The sequence below is a fragment of the Festucalex cinctus genome, chromosome 9 (genome assembly GCF_051991245.1).
Source record: "Festucalex cinctus isolate MCC-2025b chromosome 9, RoL_Fcin_1.0, whole genome shotgun sequence".
Lineage (NCBI taxonomy): Eukaryota > Metazoa > Chordata > Actinopteri > Syngnathiformes > Syngnathidae > Festucalex > Festucalex cinctus.
The window spans coordinates 4,234,755-4,253,701 of NC_135419.1; the positions used below are offsets into that span (position 1 = coordinate 4,234,755).

Consider the following 18,947-nt stretch of genomic DNA (forward strand, 5'->3'; position numbering starts at 1 on the left):
AGTGGTATCGAACATCCCTACACACATACACACGCAGGCTATGATGCCACTTGCCAAGCGCTGGCACCTTCACAGCGATGCAGTCAACTGTCAAGGCAGAGATCCCACTCTGCTCTTTGCCCTCTTCACAGTCTGCACTCTCAGAGGCCACTTGTATCCGCCCACAAAAGCTTTACGGGCGAACCATTTGGAGGAACAAAGCAATTGAGAGGTGGATGGGAACAGGAGGACGGCAGAGAGAGAGAGAGAGAGAGATGGTGGATTACCATGGGCCATGTTGCCCTCCTGGGTCTGTTTGGCACCAGTTTGAGCCCAGTTGCCAGTGGGTACTAATCATGGAGGATTGGCAGCGCGGCGTGGCAGCTGGCAGCAGCGCGCGTACGCGCACGCGCACGCGGTCCCCCCGCTCGCAGACACGCATGCGCTCGTATATGGCGCTCACGCGCGCGCGCGCGCGCACCCTGAATTACATTGGGGACAGCTGGCAGTGCTAATCAACTTCTGCTGAGGAGAGGGAAAGCGAGCAGCACACAGACCTAATTAAGTCAACACTACCCAATACTGCTGCTACTGCTACTTTGCAAAAACGCTCACACACACACACACACACGCGCGCGCTCCAGCATCCATAGGCTTGCCTCTCTTAGTCCCGCTCATTGATACTTCACAAGAAGGCGCGCGTGGCAGCATAAACACAAACATTGGGCACAGTGGTAGTCCGGGACGGAGGAGATGAAGAGGGGGACTTTTGCTGGAGAAGAGATTGGGAGAGAAGCCATTACTGTAATGTGTTCTCCGCTGTCTCTGAGGACTCCTCTGCCATTAGACTTCAGAAAGCTCCAATTAGACTCATCAAAGGCAATTAAGCTCTCCACTGATAAGAATAAAAGAAAGTTTTTTCATTCTCTACTCTTCCTCTGTCTTTTTATCCCCTTATCCCGCTTCTGCCCTCTGCCTTACCCACCTCTGGGGCTCAGATCCCCCCCCCCCCCCCCTGCCCCGCCCCGCCCCTAATCTCTCTGGCTCTCTCTTATTATCAGGTCATTGCTTACCACCGCAGCCCCGCACCCAATTGTCGACCCTGTATAAATGCATTTACATGTTTGGCCGAGGTATCACCTTTCACCGGATTGCTGTCTTTATAACATTCATCAGCCAAGCGCTCTCTTTTCTTTTCTCCGTGCAATATAAGGCGGTAATAATAATGCGTGTCACTTGCGCGCGTTTTTTTTTTATTTTTATTTTTTTTTTTTTGTGCGTGGCGCAGAGGTGCTGGCCACAGATTGAGAAAATTGATGAATCGCCCCTGTCGTTCAAAAGGCAATCCATCCCTCCTCAGTATGCAGCCTTGTCTGCTTAGTGCTTCCACTCCGGTCGGCGCTGATATTAAAAGGCCCCGCTTGCTCACATTAAGGCCGGCGCCGCATGCAGCGGAAGGCATCAGCGCACACGCACGGACAAACATTAGGGGTTCGTCTTTCACTGCTGGCTGCATATTAGGTGTGGAGGAGGCATCATTCAGGAACAGGCGGAGTGAGGGGAAAAGACAAAAGTCAAGAAGTGAATTGAAACCAGACGAGATGACGAGTGACATCTCGCTTCGGCTTTGCTTCTGGGCTCCAAATGAGTTTTACGAGCAGGAAAGTTGTCCGCTTATTTGACAAAATCCAGACAGTGGAAGGAAACCAAAGTTGATGCTTCAGTAAAAAGCCGCTTGCATGGACAAGCTTACAAGCTTTATTACATTACATTATATATATTTCTTTAATACAAGCTTTTGATAGACGGTGATTTGAAATCATCATGACAGATGATGAATACTTTACATACTGTATATGTACAATGCACCTGACAACTATGAACTCTTGGACCGCCAAAAATGTGTAATAACGATCAGTAAAATTACAACGTATGCCACCATAAACGTTAAATGACGTCAACTAAGTTTTTTTTATTTTATTTATTTTTCTCAGTGCAACATCTATGTGCAGCACTGCCTGGTCAATGGGTTGTGGAATCAAAAACACTCTAACTATGGCCAGCAGATGGAAGCATTGTATCTCTTTTTGATCACGATCAAAGCCAATCAAGCATAGCATATCAAAGTTTTTTTTGTTTTTTTTTATAACGTCTGGCAGTAAAAGAGTTAGAAACATGACGTATAGAACTAAAATAGTAATAACATCCATCCAGCCATTATCTTGACCCCTTATCAACATTTCTCTTTATAATGCCTCATGAATAAAGATATTTCTGTTTCAGAAGCAAAATAATGTTTCCTTTATGATGTTAATGTTCGACTATGATAAGATAAGCTTTAAAAGCAATACTTGACTCATTGAGCCATTTTCAGCAGTAAAAAGTAAACATTTTGCCCAGAATTAACTTCATTGTTTTTCATGTACATTTAACTCATTCACTGCCAGTCCAGGAAAAAAAATAATAAAATCTTCGACGTCTAAAACCGTCTATGGCAGTGAATGTGTAATAACTTCAAAAACAAATTTCCCCACTTACTGTCGAGTGAAGATAACATCACCTGTGCTGAGAAAATAGGTAATGACCTCACCTGTATTGTGTTTGCAAACTGAGCCATGATTGGTCGTTACCCATTTTCTGAGCACAGGTTATGTCGTGTTAATTCGATAACAGGTGGAACATTTAATTAAAATAATTGTTCATTAAAAGAAATAATGAAGTTATCACATTACTTATAGACAAAATATTATCTTCTTACTGTTGAAGATGTCTCAATGAGTCACATGTCTCTCTAAAATTGCCATCTTTGTACTCTGATCTGCTCAGGGCAGGGGTGGATCTATTTTATAATGATGCAGGGCTATGGCCACCCCAAATTAACAATGTTAAAATTAACTTTTAAAAAAACAAACAACGCTAAACTATAGTATATAACTTCTTGATTGATTGGTTTTAGCATGTAAAATACAGTCAGACTGTATCAAAATGTCCCTTTTTCTGTATCTTGCCCTCTAAGATAAAAAAAAAAGTTGTACTGTATTCCATCAATGAAGGATGAGCTTTTAATATGTTGTCATAATCCATATACAATATGAGGTCACCAAAATAGAGGAAAGAGCTCTCAGTTTGCGTGAATGTAGTCCTACACCACTGCAAACTACACCTGCACTATTAAGCATACTGTTAAGTTACGACTTTGCCATCAATGTCAATCAAAACCGAACATTATTATCATTGTTGCGACAGAATTTTTGATACGGCTCTTGTATTGGATCTCATTAGACAGTGCAGGTGCCAATGCAGGCATCCATCAATAATGCCTGCGCGAAAGGAAACATAATGAGAGTGGAAATCCTTTCTACCCAAACAGAGAATATACTCCTCATTCATATGCACACGCGATACAAGGAGCACAACCGCACGCATCCCCGACACCCGACTGCGGCATGTAGTCATCTGGCAATAAAAGTGGGGTGCAAGCATGAGGAGATCAATTACTTGTCTTGCTCCTATTTGTGAATGCTGTCTTTTATTGAGCTTGGGCAGAGGCCTGCTGTTGATTAAAACGGCTGGCCTCCAGCTGGAGACGGAGGGCCAGCTGAGATAGCAGCACACGTTCGCGTTCACGCCGTCTTAACCGCAAGGAAATTCACACCTCTATTTGAGATTGAGATTAATTTTCTGCACCATGTGGCTTGTCTTCCCTCTTTAGCATGCTCAGTTCTTATTACGCTAGCATCTGCTCCATGATGATGATGATGTAAATGAATTTGGAATGTAGGTTGTTTTATACCCCGCTGAAATGAGCAGCGCTCACCCAGGGAAATGATTCCCTGTGTTTTGTTGTATCTTAATTCAAGCGCACACTTTTCATCCATACTTCCAGGATTTGCATTCTCCCACTGAGGATCGGTGCTGTCAGGTATTGTTAACTGTCGACATGTGCTTTTTTTTTTTTTTTGTGCTTTTTTTGCAACAGATAATTAGAGCTTAGGTTGTAGTAGCTTCCATACCTCAATTGATTTGTAGACTCTTTTAGCACCCGTCTCCTCCCCACCCTCCTCCCATTCTCTCCCTCCCTTTTGCTTTAAGAGCAAAAAGCTTCCACTCATCTGTTTTCTCTGTATGAATTTCCAGCCATGCATTAGTCTCCCTGACATTTTCAAGCAATGCTTTATTTAGCTTGTCGGATTCTCCAAATAAACGCAATCTCGGGGTTTATGGAAAAATGGATAAAAATTAGATTGTAAGGTATTGATCTGGATTGCGAGTAGAGGGTAGGAGGTGTGTGCGTAGTGGTGGTGGGTGTGGGGGGCAGCTCTCATCTGTGTGTAGGGGTGGGGTGGGGTGGGGGGGGGGAGAAATGAAGCCGTAATTCAGGGCTATTGAACCCCCTGCCACTGGCGGCATCGATCGCCAAGCAGCGCTTATGAGATCACACCTGAGCACTGGAGACTGTAGAAGGGAGGGGGGGTGGGGTTGGGCTGGGGGGGGGGGGGGGGGGTACGAATGAGTTGAGAGGGAGAAAGACGGAGAGACGCGGGGTTGTGATATGATCAGCTCCTAACCAAGCGTTTGAGGTTCCGGAGAAGATGCTAACACCAGCCTCAGAGCCAATTACCTAAACTCGCAAGTACGACTTGCAACGCAAGACTAGTGGACGGAATACTTGCCCCTCCTCACCTCCATCTTTTCCTCCTCCACTCTTGGTAACAACCGACGACGTGACCTCTCAATTATGGCCCTCCACCTCCTAGAACCCCGCCACCCCCCCATTTTCTCCTCCCCTGCAGCACATGCCTCCATCTCTCCATCCCACTTCTGTCTTCCTCCCCTCTTCCTTTTACCCGCTCACCCCCTTCAGTCCCTCTCCCCCTGCGGCTCTGCGGGTTATTATAGTGAAATATGAAGCGGTGTAGATTCTAAGCTTCATGAAATTTCCATGAGCATTGATCTGATCTGATGTGGGTGATTGCTAGGTGAATCCCTCCAGTCCAGGGCTGTTGCTCATCTATTCATTTATTTATGGCATTTATGTTTTACTGGCTTTGATTTGCTCTTCTGGAGAGCGACAGCTTAAGATTATAAATATACCTGTACAGGAGAGTATGCCGTGAAATCCCGGAGTGCACCTGCATGCTTACGCTTTCCAGTTGTGCTCTTCACGAGTTTTCTTCCAGCATTAATTCCCAATGTGAAATATCGAAAAGAGATGTATGAGTCGAAAATCCCCAAAGAGAAACAAGCCAGGTAGCTCCTCTTCTGCTTTATGATCCTTGAAAACAAGCAGAGAATGTGACTTCCTCTCCCAATTACTTAGATTGCCTCTTTATTTATAGGGGCTATCTCTCTATATTTTGGAGTTTTTGAATTTGTTAGTGTTCATTTGAGACTCATCTGCCACATTGTGGAGAACTGATAAAAAGCAAATCAGCAACAACAACAACAAAAGCCTTTCAGACAAATGTGAGGATTTTGTTCGAGCAATTACCTGATACCACAGGCCTAATAGAAAGCAAATCCTGCCTCTGGAGATTTTAGAGTAAGGGTCTCAAACTCAACTTATGTGGGAGCCGGTGGAGATCATCTGGACTGCATCAAATATTCCACAAAAAAGGGGATCAAGTATTTAAAAAAAAAATAAACAGCACCACTAGTCCAATCGTCTCAATCTTAGTAACAATTCGAAACATGAAATGGTTTTCAGTAGTGTTGTTCCGATACCGATACTGGTATCGGCAGAGGTGCCGATACTGCATTAAAACAGTGGTATCGGTATCGGTGACTACTCACAAGTAACATGCCGATACCATTAATTCCAACGCTAATATAGGATTTTGGAAGCAGCATCTTGTGTCTTGCTGGTGCACGACATTCACTGGTATGCGACATGTTCACTGCATGCCGATCTAAGATATCCTATTGGCCCTTGAATGCTCTGAACCAATGGCAGGACAGCTTTTTCATGTTGAGGAAAAAAAACCTTAAGTATCGGTATGGTATCGGTATCGGCCGATACTGCAAAGCTGGGTATCGGTATCGGTATCGGGAGCCAAAAAACGGTATCGGAACAACACTAGTTTTCAGCACATAAACACAATTGGTGAGCCAGTCCTCTCCTTCATCTCCCCGCTACTTTGCATACTCATTAACATGTCGAGTTGAGTATCGGAATTCTTGAACACCACAACTTTCTTTGTGCATGCTGGGGTGCCCCTGTGCACAACAACAACAACAACAACAAAAGCATTCTGTCTCCTGTTTTTCTTGAAATTGGCCGTTGTCGTTGCCAACTTTTCTCATCACTGCATGGTTTGAAAAAGACGAGATTTGGACTTGGTGACAGTGTGGATATCTTTTCCTTCCACTTGGTGACACTTCAGAATTACCTTTTGCTCAAAGCTGTAATGAGTCTGGCCTGTGGTAGCCCATAAGTGTTTAAAAAAAAAAAAAAACGGCAATGGCAACGAGATGGCAAAATCGCCCGCACGCCACGAGTTTTAAAACCCAGCTTTAGAGGGTTACTGAATGGGGAAGTAATGTCAAATATTTGTCCTTACACACAACAGTATACAAGCTCAACTGTAATATTACACACACAAAAAAAAAAAAAAAAAGTTGTAAGATGTGGTCTTCGCCCGAGACCTTTGGGACAAATGTGCCTTACAATTTATTTTTAAATGTTTGAAACTGTCTTGGTTTGATGTTAACTTTTGTTTATATCATTCTAAAATGAGAACTTTTATTACGCTCTCTCTCTCAGCATTAGTCATAAGTTAAAAGTATGATGAATGTATTATTCCTGTTAACTTTTTATCCAGATGTTCCCTCAAACATTTCCTGTCCAGATGATATTGTGCTTTATGAGCGCTATAGTTTGACTTTGGCAAGTGTTCAATTCAATTTCACTTATTTCTTATGGGAAAGTTCTGGAATCAAATTGGAGATCAAGTGTCCCAGAACGGATTGCGTTTGACCTCCGCGGTTCCACTGCAGCTATTTTCTTTCGCCACAAATATAACTCCATAGCCTGTTACCTCTCCTTGCTTTCACTTGGGTGTGTGTCAGGGCAGGAATTTCCATTGTGAGATTGAAATATCCTGCCGACATGCGCGCGTGCCATTAAAAAAAAGAGAATTCACTTTGCTTTGTTGTCGGCTTCTGTGTTGGAGTGAAACATTCGGGGAGGAGCCGCGCGGAAGCCGCTAGAGGTCCAGCAGGACAGCTTGTACTCATAGCCTCTGGGGGCCTCTTTTCTAGGGGCCGCCTAGTCAGCCTGGCTGCTCAGATGTGAGGCGAGCAGGGCATCGGCCCCCAGGAAACGTCCAAGCTGTGACCCACAGGGGAGACAGACGGACGGCACAAACACATAAGGCAATCCCTCACATGTAGTACTTAGCAGATTTATTAGGCCACCGCATCACCCATTTGTCTCCAGAAATTAGCCTTAATGTGACTGTTTTGAACAGGAATTTCATCTTTTTTATATCCACGACTTAAATAACACTCAACGACTAAAAGTGACATTTCTGTCTGGAATGCCAATAAATAGCAATGTCCATCCATCCATTTTCTTGACCGCTTATTCCTCACAAGGGTCGCGGGGGGTGCTGGCGCCTATCTCAGCTGGCTCTGGGCAGTAGGTGGGGGACACCTTGGACTGGTTGCCAGCCAATCGCAGCGCACACAGAGATGAACAACTATCCACACTCACAAGCACACCAAGGGGCAATTCGGAGCGCCCAATTAACCTGCCATGCATGTCTTTGGAATGCGGGAGGAGACCAGAGTACCCGGACAAGACCCACGCGGGCACGGGGAGAACATGCAAACTCCACCCAGGAAGGCCGGAGCCTGGACTCGAACCGGAGTCCTCAGAATTGGAAGGCGGACGTGCTAACCACTAGACCACTGTTTTAATCAAGAAATGTATATATAATTTTAAGTTTAAAACAGCACATTTGAAATTAATAATTTAATTTCTATGGCCACACAAAAGCTCTTTACAGAAGCAATGGCAGTGAACTAGTCAAGACTGATATCCAGGGCTAGACTACCAATTGGGAATTTGGGGAGTTTCCTGAACAGCCAGTCCATTTTTGGGCCGGTTGAATCCCAGACAACCCCGGAGCCCCAAAACCCCCCTTCCAGTGTTGGTAAATATTAATCGGCCCCTGTGCTCACTCCCTCCCCCCGGTGACCAAGGATGAATAATAATCAGTGGATGTCAGAAGCCACCCCCCGTTGACGAAACGATTCAGTACATGTCCATCATCTCGTCCGCATCCCCCTTGAACCCCCCCCCCAAAAAAAACAACCTCCACCCACCTGTTGACCAATTTTGTTTGCAGTCCATCCGTGCTGTTATCCATTAGGGATGGGCGAGTACCGATACCAGGTATCAGTATCAGGCACTTTATTTCAAGGTAGAAAATTGCCTTGCTATTTAAAGACAAAATACTATATTGTTATATTGTTATATATAGGTCTTTCGTACTTGTTATCGGTGACTATACTATATAGTTCGAGTACAGATCTGAAAGAAGTGGTATCGAACATCCCTATTTGAACTCCCCTGGGCAACCTGCACGAGGCAGGGGGGTTGTTTGAGGGGGCGGAGAGAGAAAGGGGATCAAGAGAGTACATTAGGAATTAATTATATGGGGAGAGCATTTATCCAACAATCCTCCTCTGAAGTGTTTGTACTGTAAGCCTCAGATCTTCATTGTATTTATTCAAATGTTTAAATATTCATGGTAAATCTTCTCATATTCAATTACAGTAGCGCGACCGCAGCATACAGAGCGAGTGCTTTCTGCCTGCTGTCTGGATGATCCGACTCGCTCTGTATACACAGTATACGTGTGTGCGTGTACCCGTGTGTGTGTTTAGCTTGTTCCCCGGAGCGATCAAGCCTTTGTTATATTGGAACTCGGCTCTGTAATTGCTTATATTAGTCGCTGATCAACGCAGGACCACAGGACACACTCGCCCAAACACACACACATACTTACACACATGCATGCTCAAAAATACACTCAATCCCGGCTTTTTATTAAGCGCCAAAGCAGGCGACAGAGAGAGATTCATTACATCACAAGCAAACAAAGGCGCACGCCGGACAAATAGAACACCCACATTCTCTGCACGTCTACCCTAAACGTTGCGATATTCATGCTCGCCCCGCGCTTAATTCAGTCATTTCGACGGCAGAAGCCAAATCGCTCATTCATCTTCTTCATCAAAGCACACACACGTGTTTTCATGACTAGGAATCAAGCATTTTGAATTTCCCATCTGTCCTTTCTTGTTTGTGCTCAGCGCTGAACGAGCCCACTATAGACTACGGCTTCCAGAGGTTACAGAAGGTCATCCCCAGACACCCCGGAGACCAGGAGCGATTACCCAAGGTACCCGCGCACCCACCACGCCTCTCATTTGCCCGCGCTCAGCGTCGCTCCGCAATTACTGCGCGGCAAATTCGTCTCGGTAACGCTGATACCGAGATGTATTTACGTCTTCTACGGTTTCATACGGCGCGCGGATATACACGCCACAAGGGCGGCATGACCTCACATACAGACAAATGACTGTATACCCTGGACACTGAGACACTTTTGCGGCGTGAACATTAACATTTTATGACACGCTCATGGTCATTTTCTGCAGTTTATTTTGCGCCGAAAACGCACAAGCGGCTCTATTCATGCTGGCGCTGTGCGTAAGGTCGTTTAGATTGGCAAAGGGGGAGCGATGGTGGGAAGGAAAAGGGGGGGAGAGCGAGAGGAGGTTGAGGAGAGAGAGAGAGAGAGAGAGAGAGAGAGAGAGAGGCAGAAGGAGGTTAGGTGATCCATCATAGCTGTCCAGTCTTACCTCCTGCTGGGTCAGTGGATCGAAGTCAACCCCGGGTGGACTTTATTACTTCCAACACACACGCTTTCACAGAGCAGCATGCACATGCACACGTCTCGGCACACACACACTCACACAGAAAACGTCACCGTGTGGTGGAGATGGAGAGCCCAGGTAGATGTAGAGGGAAGATAAAGAAATCACTTGTCCGTGGCTGTGTGTCATGTCTGGTGGATACGCCACTTGTCCCGGTGATGTCTTTAACCCCCTACAAACTCGCTTCTTTCGCCTCCTGTTCCTCCCTCGCTCTGCGGTGTCTCCTTCTCCTCTAAATGAACAGCAGTAGCTGGCAGGCCCAGTTGTTCATTTCAGCTCTATTGATTTGTGCCTTTATTAGGTAATAACAGTTTGTTGACCACACTCCTCTCAACGGTTGGCCTCAATCATTAGAGGGGCACACACTGGCAACTTTTTTTTGCGCCCATTCAGTGCAAGCCAAGCCTTTTTTTTCCCTGCCTGTTTTTCGAGCCGATTCTTAAATTAGGAGCAAAGTTTTCCCAGAGGCACCTTTAGTTGAGGAGATTATTAATGAACCCTGGAAATGCCTGCTTTGTTTCCATATGTTGCGCTGATGATCCAGCGTCCAGCCGCACTGCGCTGTCGCTAATCGTCCGGAGTGCTGGAAGCCGGATCGCAGGCGTTTATAGTAGCTCAGGTTATGGTGCAGGGGAGGGGATCTGGGGCCGGCTAATGAGTGACCAGGCTCTGCTCTGGATCAGGTTCCCCTTCCTGTTGACGTCTCGGCGGGCCCGACTTTACGGGAAGAGACCCTGCGCCCAGGAAATGGTCTCTCCTTACAGCAGCGGGGCACGGCAGGCTGCGCGGCGCTAACCACATTTATCTGTTTATCAGAATGACTCTGGAGCGCTGCCTAATCGCGTTTAGCTTCTGGACAGATCCCTTTGCTAACGAGAGACCGATAAGTAGACGGGGCACTGGACCATGAAAGAGTGATTAATAGAGAAAATGGGAAAGGGAGAGAAGAAGAGGAGACAGGGGATAGATGAGCGAAGAGAAGATTGAGGCTGTATGTGTGGCCAGGTTGTCAACAGTCCCCTAAAATTGCATTTCCATTTGCTTACACACAAATAAAACAGATCATGAACAAATGCTAACAATTCTTATTGTTAACAAGTCACATTCAACATGTTAAATAGTTGCTAGAACTCATTTGCCAATGCTAATGGATTTCCACTTAAACTAGTAAGATTTGTCCAATCCTTGGTACACAAAGAGCATAATGAACAGCTACGGAATGCCATTGCAAATTGTACAAATCATTCCCATGGAGATTTATACAGCACGGTCTATCGTGGAGACCGATATTGAAAAGAGTTTCCCAAGAATCTCCATCATTGACTGGAGACTTGTCCAGGGTGTAGTCCGCCTTTCACGCCAAATAGTATAGGTTCCAGCTCCCTGCAACCCAGAACAAGATCCATTTCTCAAGGCAAATACAGTAGATCCAGATCTTAACTCAACAACAAATGGTTTGAAGCAAACAACAACATAATCACATACTATGTTTTTTGTTTGTTGTTGTTGTAAAATTCCAGTTTAAAGGGCTCTCTCCTATAGAAATTACCATTCAAGGATGGGACAATACTGTACAAAAAAGACGTGCCATCTAGTGGTGATGTTACAACTTAAAACTGTAGGTCAAGTGATGCATAATTGCAGTTTGTCACCCGTGAATGTGCATATTCACTGATTTTTCATTATTCAATATTTTTAATATTTAGTTTTTTTTATGTTATTTCTGGAATTTCTTTCCCATATTTAGCCCAAAATTTTTGAAAATATATATTAAATGTGTGTCAGCAATTTATGACAACAAACAGAAACAAGAAAATCACATACAAAATTAGTTAATTCATTTATTCATTTATTAATTAATGGATTTATGTTGATAATTAATCAGGAGGTCATTCAGAGTGCTGCTTGTGGCCCGACAGTGTGCCCATCGCTGGGGTCAGTGGTTTACCGAAGTGATACTAAATCCCCCAGTTACCCCTGATGCCGCGTCATCATTAAGCGAATGAGCTGACAGTATTAAAGTGCTTTGAGTACCTGGAAGGTAGAAAAGCACTATAAAAGTGAAAGCCCATTTAACCATTTCCAAAAGTGTTTTCTCAAGAACTGAACAACTTCTCAAAATGGAAGAAAAGTTCAAAAGTTCTATAGTTAAAGTCTGCCAGGATGGCACCATTCAAGCAGGTAGGCAGTTCCAACAGGTATATATGGGGTTAAAAGACATTGTGGTGGAAAATCTCGGTCCAGAAAGTAAAAACCTTGCCACCATTTGGCTTCAGCCACAGGTGATTCTAATTAACTGGCAGGGAAACAAGCGTTTAAGCAGAAGCACCTGCTTGTTTACCTGCCGGTTGATTAGAAGCACCTGTGCGTGGTGAAGCCAAACTGTGGTAGATTTTTACTTTCTGAGCTGAGATTTGCCTCATGTGATTAGCCAAAACTATATCAACAATTAAAAATGACACTACACCAGTGGTGTCCAAACTACGGCCCGGGGGCCATTTGTGGCCCGCGACATATGCTAAAAATGGCATTTGACTCAATTCAAATAAAATAAACAAAACAAAAAATGTTTGGAGATGGTCAAAGTAAGAAGGGAGGCTATTGAAAAACAGGTGCCATTAAAGGTTATTTTAGTTAACTAAAACTAATGAAAAAAATAAAACTAAAATTCAAAAAAACATTTGCGTTAATTAACGAAATAAAATAAAAACGAAAACGCTTTTTATAAAACAAACTAACTGAAACTACATTTTAACATGAACAAAACTAACTAAAACTACCTATAATTACAGCAAACGTCCTCCGTTTTAGTCTTTGGTAATTAATTGAATGCATGAGCCTTTGGGGATGACTTTAAATGTGATTTTTAGTAGATTTGTTTTGATATAATCCGGAATAATTATGTTTGAAAGTGTGTCACACAGAAATGATGTCATCTAGCAGCAGCCAATAGAAAAGCACCTTCAGATGACGTTGCTCCCATGCTGTTTTTTAAATATTGTGTGCAAGTAATACACATTAAAAAAAAACCTGATACTAATACTGAAACTAACAACCTAAACTAAAACTAAGCATTTTTTAAAGAACTAAACGAATAAAAACTAACTAAAATGAAAAATTCTAAAACTATAATAACCCTATTGCCATATTACAAATAAATTGGTTTATATATTGTAGCATTGTTCTAAATATGCAAAAGCACAAATAAATGATTTGTACAACTTTTAGGACAAAACACAATTTCTCTTCATAACATTGCGTGGCCCTTGCGTCCTTCTGATTTTCTGTATGTGGCCCTCAAATGAAAAAGTTTGGACACCCCTGTGTTACAGAATAAACTTAAAGACAACCATTCACTCTCACATTCACACCTACGGACAATTTCGAGTTTTCAGCTAACCTACATGGAAGTGTGAGGGGAAGATGGAGTACATGCTTTTATTTTGGTCCAGTGTTTCCCCCCCCCCCAAAAAAAAACATGGCGAGAAAGAATAAAGGCCCCTGAGAGCCTTTTTCATGGAGTGCGGCATCTCACGCATCTTCCATGAACACTATCGTCCAGCTGGGGATCTGTTTGTGTCATAATGCTTCTCTCTTCCCTCATTTCCCCTCCCGCCTCCTCTTCCTCCCCCCACCCCCATCCATCCATTTACCTATCCAGCAATCCCTAGGAGGCATCTGGCACGGAGGAAAAGTAGCGAGAAGCAGGCGAGGAACGACGCATACATACTAAAGAACCACTTTACCTCGCCGGGTCCTCTACATTTCTCAATCACGCCGAGCGGGCCCCTCTCTTGTCCCCCCCTCTTTCCCCGTCTCTCAAAAACCCACCGCTTTCCCTCCCCCAGATAGTGCTAGTAATGGGAGGTTAACACAGAGGCAGCGCTCCCATTATTGAGTGAATTTAGCACCTCGGACAGCGCTCTACAATCTTTATTGCTTTGCTGACCCTCCCGTCATGTCCTGGGCGTGCTCGACAGCCTCCACATGTGTATGTGTGAGAGAGAGTTTGTGTGGGTGTGTGTGTGTGTGTGTGATATGAGGTCTGATTGAAAGGCGGTGTGTCACGGAACAGAGAGCACACATGCTCCAGGGCTTGTTCACAGCGAGGGATACACTGAGGAGGGTATAACGCACAGCGTGCGCGTATGTGTGTATGTGTGCGTGAGTGGGAGAGACGGAGGGAGTGAAAGAAACGAGGGGAGCATAGGGGAGGGAACGGGGGCTGCAATTTTCTGGTTGTCGCGCCTCCAGCATATATCCTGGCCTCGGCACATTAACTTTTAAAAAGGGTTTCGTAGGGCTGAAGGTGTCTACATCACACACGTACACGTATAAGGACTGCCTTGAGACACACATGGACTAAACGAGTGAAAAGAACAGAGAGGGTAAAAGGAGGGTAAGTGATAGAAAATGAGCACAAGGACCAGCAGCACTATGCAAGGATAAATGTTTGATGTGGGAAATTCCACTCCATTCCACACTTCAACTACCGTATTTTCCGCACTATAAGGCGCACCTTCAATGAATGACATATTTCAAAACTTTTCCAATATATAAGGCGCACCTTCAATGGATGACATATTTTAAAACTTTTTCCATATAACGTCGCTAAAGTAGAGGCTGGGGTTACGTGATGCATCCATTAGATGGTGCTGCGCTAAAGGGAATGTCAACAAAACAGTCATATGGGTCAGTCAAACTTTATTAATAGATTAAAAACCAGTTTTCTGACAACTCCATTCACTCCCAAAATGAATAAACAGCTGTTTTATTATTTTCCCTGAGGTAAAGTATTCGTATTAGCTAGCGATCCAAGATGGCGGGATCTTCTGCGCATGCGCGTCACCGATGGTGCAGGGTCACCTGACAGCGAGACCTGTTGCGGCTCAATATCGATCCAAATATAAGGCGCACTGGATTATAAGGCGCATGGTCAGCTTTTGAAAAAATCGAAGGCTTTTAGGTGCGCCCTATAGTGCGGAAATGACGGTACATTTGTCTCACAAAGTGGGTGTTGGGCTATTCACGTGGAACATGATCAGGGTCATTAAGGGTCAGTAGACAGGTGTGCCCCAGCTTAGAGGGGAGTTGTATCCCTGTCAGCCTGATGATATGTTGCGTTAAGTTAGATTGATGTGTGATCAACAGCAGGGGGGGATACGTGATCCAGCAGGAAAGGAGCGAGAAGATGCAAAAGATGCTTGACTGATAAAGAGATAGCAGCTCATGTTTTATTCACAGCGAACGCTATCTTCCCCCGTGCGCTCCCAAACTGCCCAGCCCAGTAACAAAGTGCCCGGACAGAGCCATTTCTCTTCCTCTTGCCTGCTCTCAGCGCCGTCTTCCTGTCGCGCAGCCCGCGTTCTGCATTCACAGCATAATGCTACTAGTGAAATGTAATGAAAGTGACTGAACTCCTCCAGCTGCCTCACTCATGATCAATCTCCCTCCTCTTTTCGCTGCTGATTGTAGGAGGTAATCTTAAAGAGAGCGGCGGACCTGGTCGAAGCCTTGTACGGGATGCCTCACAACAACCAGGTAGCGCACTCAAACTTCATCGCACGCGCATCGGGGTGCCCATTTTGAACCAAACTTTGGCTTGTGTTCTGCACATGCTCTCTTTGCAAGCAATCTTGGTCTAATGCTGCATTCGAGGAAGGTCGGATTTATCCCAGTTGACTTTTCCCAGTTCCGACCTGAAAGCGTTTGAGGCAAAAGTAAACAACCAAAATGGCGGATAGTGATAAATTGTTTTTTGTTTTGGTCCTCAAAACACATTTTGACCTCCAGCAAACTTGCCTTCTCCTCAATTTTCAGAAGCGTTCCTTGTAGTTTAGTAGATCACCGTATATAATTTCATCCAAGGAAGAGTAGTCCATCTTAAAATAAATAAATAAATAAATAAATACATAAATGTTGCAAAAAAGCCAGAGTAAAAAAAACAAAACACGAGCCTTTAATCCACATCCATTTTATGTGGCCCACAAATCATGTTTCTTGACTTCGTTTCTTGCAAAAATATTAAAATCACTTTTAAAGAATGCTTATATATAGCAAATGTTTTTTTTTTCTTTTTTGTAAATCTCCCTTTTAAAATAAATACAGATATCACTGACTGTTTTTGGTGTTTTTACTGGCTTCTGATTTCAGAACTAGTTATCAATTTATTGTGTATGCAGTTTGGGTTCACAGTCATTACGGTGAAATTAGAAAGAAATTACAAATTAGAGATGGGTGAGTACCGATACAAGGTATCGGTATCTGTACCAATACCAGCCTTATTTTAAGGTATTGGTACCCATGACTTGTGGCCGTTTTATGATCAAGAACTAGAAATTAGAAATCAGAATATAAAATTGCCATTAATTTCATACAATTTTAATGAAAATTTTAATATTGAGAACTATAGGTGGATTTTAAGGGAAAATGCTATGTTAGAGGATATAGATTTTTTGGGGGGGGGCAAAAAAACAAAAGTACTGGTGGTATCGGTACTTGGTATCGGTGACTACTCAAGAAGTACTCGTGCTAGTATCGCTCTGAAAATAGGTGGTATCGAACTAGAAGACCTAATTACCATGTGGCCTGCAACAAAAATGAGTTTGACACCCCTGTCGCGGAACCGAGCTAATTGCCTCTGCATGATTATTTTAAAGGTTTATACCATAATTCAATGTGAAAATGTCGTAAAATAGAAATAATATGGTTGACAAAATCCAAACTGTCAGAGCAGCATTCGCGTTTCCATTTTTAGCACCTTGTGTTCTGTCAACTGGCTGTAAAAGATGCTTGAATTTCCCTGTTTCCGTGACACAAAAGCCCAAGTACAAGTAACAGTTATTATGGAAGGATTTGCGGCTTTTGTCCACTCAAGTTCGAAAGATTGCCAACAGCTACTCGAGTAATAGCAAACGAAGGCGCTGGGAGTTGACTCTTCTTCTCCTCTGATCCTCCCTCGCGACCAGGAGATGATCCTGAAACGAGCAGCGGACATCGCAGAGGCCCTTTATACGACGGTGCCGCGAGGGCACAACCAGCTAGCCGGCATCGGCAGCGGATCGGTCCACGCCGGCATGATGGCCGTAAACTCCTTCACCGGGTCTGAAGTGGCTCAAACGGCCAATCAGGGTGAGTGAAGATGACACAGACGGGGGACAGGATTGTCATCATTTCATCATCTCATCGCCCAGTGTGAACACTTTTTTTAGATCGCCAAAGAGGTTCAACGGGAAAAAGCAGGTGAGGACAAAAAAGTGAACGGTACAGATGGGGCAAAGAAAGATGGCGAGATTGTAAAGAATGGCAAACTAGAGAGTCACGATGGAGAAATATGAGCGGGTCCTAGGGGTGTGTATATTAGACTGGGGTCGGCCCCCCCGTCTGACAGAGAGAGATGTGGGTGCAGTCAGGGGTGATTCATCACATGTATCTAGGGAAGGAGAGAAAACCGGGCCGCTGGTTGTGTCTCAATACTTCCAATGAGCATCACCTCAAAAAGTCTTTCTGCTACGAGGGAAACAACAGCCTCTTGACTTCTGGTTTATTTACTACCGCAGTGTGTGCTAATTATGCTACAAGAGGCTACTTTGATGGTTAAAGTGCAGCCACTATTGCACTGGAGAGTACACTAGTGATCAATTCCAGGTGTTTTTTTTTTGTTTTTTTTTCCTGCTGTGTCAGCATTTGGAGCAGGGATGTATATTCAAAGTGTTCTTTCTCGTGCTCCTACTGTTCACCGCATTGTAGCCCGTTGAGAATTAAGAGATCGTCACAACCTCGAGGAGTTCTTAGTACGAATTGCCTTATCAATATAGGCGCTAATTACGTTTTGTTGTTGGAGAAGAGCCAGTTAGCTTGTTTTAGTACTCTTTTATCACTCCTCCTACATTCTGTTGATTGCCATCTCGCAGTGCCCATATGCCATCCAAGATTGTCCCCAACATTTCTCTTGGCTTGTATCACGACAGCCATTATCCACGTACAAGGTATAGAGTGATGTATCCATCCCGCCACAATTAGTCACCTTCACACTTTCCGCCATGCTGTGGCTATAGTGTGCCATTGTACTTTTAGAGGTGCATTGGGGTTGTACCATAAAAATTTAAAGTTTTTGTACCCTTGACACTTGACAGCTGGAGAACATAACAGTCCTTTTAGATCCAGGAAAGGAAAGGTACAAACTGTTAATTGTGTGCGAGGGTCAAATTATGGCCATGGTAAATGAAATCGTTATAATGAGTATGGGTCTTTTTATTTCTTCTAAAACGTAGAGAAAAAAAAATGAAATGACATGACTGTTAAAATAAATATGCTGACTGTGAGTCACTTTCCCACAAGTGTAAAAGAAGTTAGCAGTAGTGATAAAAGTATTTCATAGCTAGTGACCTAGGCAGGCTGCAAATTGAAAGTGATTACTTTGGCTGTATTAATGGTTATAATCATAAATATACCGCATGATGCCAAAATAATATACGGTTTTACATTTGCAAACGCATTTCAACCACTTCCATATTAGAACATCAGCACAACATAAGCAGTTGGACAAAAATGTAAAAGTATTTTTACTTACACATCAACATGATGATGATGATGATGATGATGATGATGATGATGATGATGAATTCCTCCTGAGGTATAAAACAATGAACAATTGAGTGTGAAGAGTTACAAACCTCCACCGCTCCGCTCCCGGCCTCTGCTGGTGGGAAAGTCCGCAAGCTTTCTCCGACCGAAGCAGTTAGTGCTCGCATGATGATTGCTTCACTATTTACTGACCAGAAACTGCTGGATCCACGCAGTGACAACATGAACTGGCGGTCGCAAAAAAAAGGCTTAATGATGTTCCACTGAGCTGTTCCAGATTTCACTGGTTTTGATGCAGAGTCCTAGTTTGGCGAAACTATCAGGAGGAGTCAAAGCAGCTAGAGCAAACATGAGCGGTGTCAATCATAAAAACCAGTATGGCTTCTGTAGATTTGATGAGCTAGTGAGTGTTTGTGTAGTGGTAATTAGGCCTA

The 18,947-nt window shown here is 43.9% G+C and overlaps 1 protein-coding gene across 4 annotated transcripts in view; it reads left to right on the forward strand.

Annotated features, from left to right (window-relative positions):
- Nucleotides 1–18,947, forward strand: part of LOC144025875 (transcription factor COE1) — an 83,717-nt gene that overhangs the window by 51,849 nt on the left and 12,921 nt on the right. For all 4 annotated transcript variants that reach the window (XM_077532257.1, XM_077532259.1, XM_077532256.1 and 1 more), the window contains exons 11-13: nucleotides 9,301–9,389; nucleotides 15,403–15,468; nucleotides 16,896–17,058. In XM_077532257.1, the coding sequence (XP_077388383.1) occupies nucleotides 9,301–9,389; nucleotides 15,403–15,468; nucleotides 16,896–17,058 (318 nt within the window). The remainder of the gene's footprint in view (nucleotides 1–9,300; nucleotides 9,390–15,402; nucleotides 15,469–16,895; nucleotides 17,059–18,947) is intronic.